This window comes from Phragmites australis, chromosome 9, assembly GCF_958298935.1.
Source record: "Phragmites australis chromosome 9, lpPhrAust1.1, whole genome shotgun sequence".
NCBI lineage: Eukaryota > Viridiplantae > Streptophyta > Magnoliopsida > Poales > Poaceae > Phragmites > Phragmites australis.
Window position 1 is genome coordinate 6,439,463 of NC_084929.1, and position 3,473 is coordinate 6,442,935.

The following is a 3,473-nucleotide window of genomic DNA, read 5'->3' on the forward strand; positions in this document are numbered from 1 at the left end:
GCATGTGAAGGGACACTCCCAACAATTCTTGTACCCCAACAACACTCAGTAAATAATACTACCTCAGTTCAAGAATGTAAGACAAAATTTATTTCAAAAAAGTCAAACTTCAATTAGTAAAATTATATACATGTTTAGTATACAATATATTTATATTTCAAAGTACTTTTAATATGATATTTTTCAAAACAAAAAACGTCTTATATTCTTGAAATCAGATACATCTAAACCCATGATGCCATGGAAAATTCTAGTTGCAATCTAGAAGTAACTCAAATTCAGATGGAGACCATGATGATTTCTGTAGTAGAAGAACCTGACAATAGTATGTAATCAAGATCAGCTGACAGAGTAGCAATAAAGACACCAAAGTTCTCCAAGAATCCGGATAAATATCATAATAATAGAATAGCAGTAAGTAGCTGTGATGGAAAAGGAATAATTAAGTAGGATACATTTCTTGATCTAGAAACTTATCGCTTGACTCTCCACTGAAGCTTAACTGAAGAACTCAAGCTTAATTCCCTCTATACATCCCACACCAGGGTGCACACCAACCAATCCTTCTCATCATCTTAACCTGTCTCTCTCAAGCTGTTTATTATTCACAACCCAATTAGCAATCAATCCAAGCTCAAATTGTTCCTTCCATCCAAACTCCCCCCATCACCTACCTCCAATCCTTTTCACCATCACTATGACGCAAACAGACGCGAAAAACAGAGACCGACCAGTGAGAAAGCAAGAGGGATATATGCACCTTATAATCTTCTATATGCCGGTAGCTATCAATCAAGAACACTACTAATCTAAGCACAACGATGACTGACCACGTCCAATTGCGACGGTGAACTCAGCTGTCTCCCTCCAGCGAGGCGGCGAGGTAAGGTGGAAGTGACAATGCTTCTGCGGTGAAAGAATCATCAGTAAAGAGGAGGCGGCGGCGGCGACGCGTATGGCATGGGGTACACCGGTGGCAAGGGACCAGGGTATGCTGGCGGCGGCGGCGGCAATGGGACAAAGGGTTTGCAACGGAACGCGGCGCAGTCGACGGGCGGGTGCGAGTAGAACGCGGCGCACTGCTGCGGTGTGCGCTGTGCGGGGCGGTTGGGCAGGCAGTTCCTCCTGTCGCCGTCCGGCGGGACGACGCGCTCGCAGTACGGCGGCTCGCCGGTGAAGAAGTTGTAGGATATGGTGAGGTTCTTGAGCCGCGGGAGGGCGCAGACAGCCTGCGGGACGGCCCCGGAGAGGAGGTTGTGCGCGACGTCGAGCTGCTCCACCTTCCGCATCCCGGCAACCTCCGGTGGAAGCGGCCCGGCGAGCGAGTTGAAGCTGACATCGAAGACGGTGACCTCCCGGAGCATCCCGACCTCCGGCGGCACGCAGGAGTCAAGGCCGTTGTTGATGAGGAGGATCTCGTTGAGCGTCCCGGACATGTTCCCGAGGCTCGCGGGGAGGCAGCCGCCGAAGCTGTTGTCGGCGAGCACGATGACGGAGGCTGGCGAGTTGCCTAAGTTTTCGGGGAGCGGTGAGCGGAGGCGGTTGCGGTTGAGGAAGATGGCGTCGAGCGGGCGGTCGAAGAGCTCCCGCGGGATGGCGCCCTCGAAGTCGTTGAAGCGGAGGTCGAGGAACCGGAGCGCCGGCAGGTGGAGCACGACGGCGGGGAACGCGCCGACAAGGCGGTTGTTGCTGAGGTCGAGCTCGTGGAGGAGGCGGAGCCGGCGGAGCGTGGCCGGAACGAGACCGCAGAAGCGGTTGGAGTTGAGGTGGAGCAGCGCGAGGTCGGTGAGGAGGCCGAGCTCCGAAGGGAGGTACCCCGCGATGTCGCCGTGGTTGAGGTCGACGCCTGCGACGGTGAGCTCCCCGGCGCCCGGCTCCCCCGACGGCAGCGGCGCGCAGAAGACGCCGGCGTAGTTGCAGACCCCCGGGCCCACCCAGTCGGCGGTGAGGTTCCTGGGGTCGGAGAAGATGGCGCGCTGCTTCCACGTCTGCAGGGCGACGTACGCGTCCCGCAGCCGCTGGCTCGGGAACCGCCACGCCGGGTCCACCTCCACCGCCGCCTCGTACCCCGCCACTGCCCCGCCGGCAACGGCGAGGCAGCAGAGGAGAAACAACACTGCCGCCTTTCTCATCATCTCACCATACCACCAAACCAACGCAAAGGAACCTCTCTTGTTGTTCCGAGAAGAAAGCGAGCGAATTTCGACCAGCAAACGGGCTACTCAGTGCAATGCGGAGGGATTATGGCGGCCAACTCCACAAGAAACAAAATTTACAGGATCAGCGAAAGATCTCCTTCTATATAAAGACACGTATCTTTTTTCCTTTTCTTCTCTTCAGACTAAAGATATATATTTGAATCAGAATTTTATAAAAATCTTGTAGAATTTGCTAGAATTTGTTTAGGAGGAGTGAGTTCTTAGAGTGGGGAGAGGAGGACAGCTGTGTCACAGCTCAGAGGGGGTGGGTGGGCAGGGGGTGCTGCGGCGGAGGAAGATTTATGGCGCGGGAGTAATGCATGGGGCCCGCCGCGTCTGCCTCCGGATTATGGTACGGTAATTATGGCGGCGATGGCGCGGGTTCACTCTTTTCTTTTTCATTGCAAGTAAATCACGCGGGTCCACGCTCCACTGCACATGTACACTACATTAGCTCTTTTTAGCCCATTAACAATAACAGATGCTTATGACTAGTGCTAAGATGGTAAACGTTTATATAAAAATTATAATTTTTAATATAAATAAAAATTATATATATACTTTGATATAGTTAGCTATCTTGTTAGTATTAATATAAATAATGATACTTAAGTAAGCAGCTTATTCTTTATCTAAATACTTGTGCTATGCAGTTGAGAAAAAACTCTAAGCACTTCTTACCAGCTCACGAGCCAATTTAGGAGGAAAGTTGGACTTTCTTTTTTGGTACAACGGAATTTTGTTGATATTGTTTGGAATGCTGATAGGGACTTAGGGAGTTTTTCGATGACCGGAGGAAGCAGATTGTTTATTGTGGAATATATGTTCCATTATAGCTTTAGCTTTAATTTTGGTCGAAAAGGACTAGCTATATGTCGTATAGCACCAACTAAAAACTTTTCTTAGTTCTAGCAGTTTTTTTCTCAGGGTTGGATGTGTTTAAGATGTATGGCTGGCGGCATGTATCGTGTCAGATCAAGCGTGACCATAATTGAGGTGAATGCCAAGCTTGATTATATAAGTTGATTTCAATTCTAAAAGGCAATGGGCGTCATTTCACACACACTAGGAGAAGCAAGCGGGCTAAGAACGGGGCTTGTGGCAACTCCGGTGACAGCATAGGATCAGTGGCGGCGCTAAGAAGTAAATAAAAAAAGACTCATTTACAAATGCTAACACATCAGATCATAAGATTTTCAACCATATACTAATAAAAACTAGACTAATATAGGTACCAAAGGTGCCCACTAGGATAAGAGAATGATCACCTCTTAC

The 3,473-nt window shown here is 49.6% G+C and overlaps 1 protein-coding gene across 1 annotated transcript; it reads right to left on the reverse strand.

The window, feature by feature from the left end:
* Positions 1-383: 383 nt before the first annotated feature.
* Positions 384-2,461, reverse strand: LOC133928552 (leucine-rich repeat extensin-like protein 4). The gene has a single exon (XM_062374948.1). The coding sequence runs from the start codon at positions 2,133-2,135 to the stop codon at positions 924-926; it is 1,212 nt and encodes a 403-aa protein (XP_062230932.1). The 5' UTR covers positions 2,136-2,461; the 3' UTR covers positions 384-923.
* Between the last annotated feature and the right edge of the window lie 1,012 nt (positions 2,462-3,473).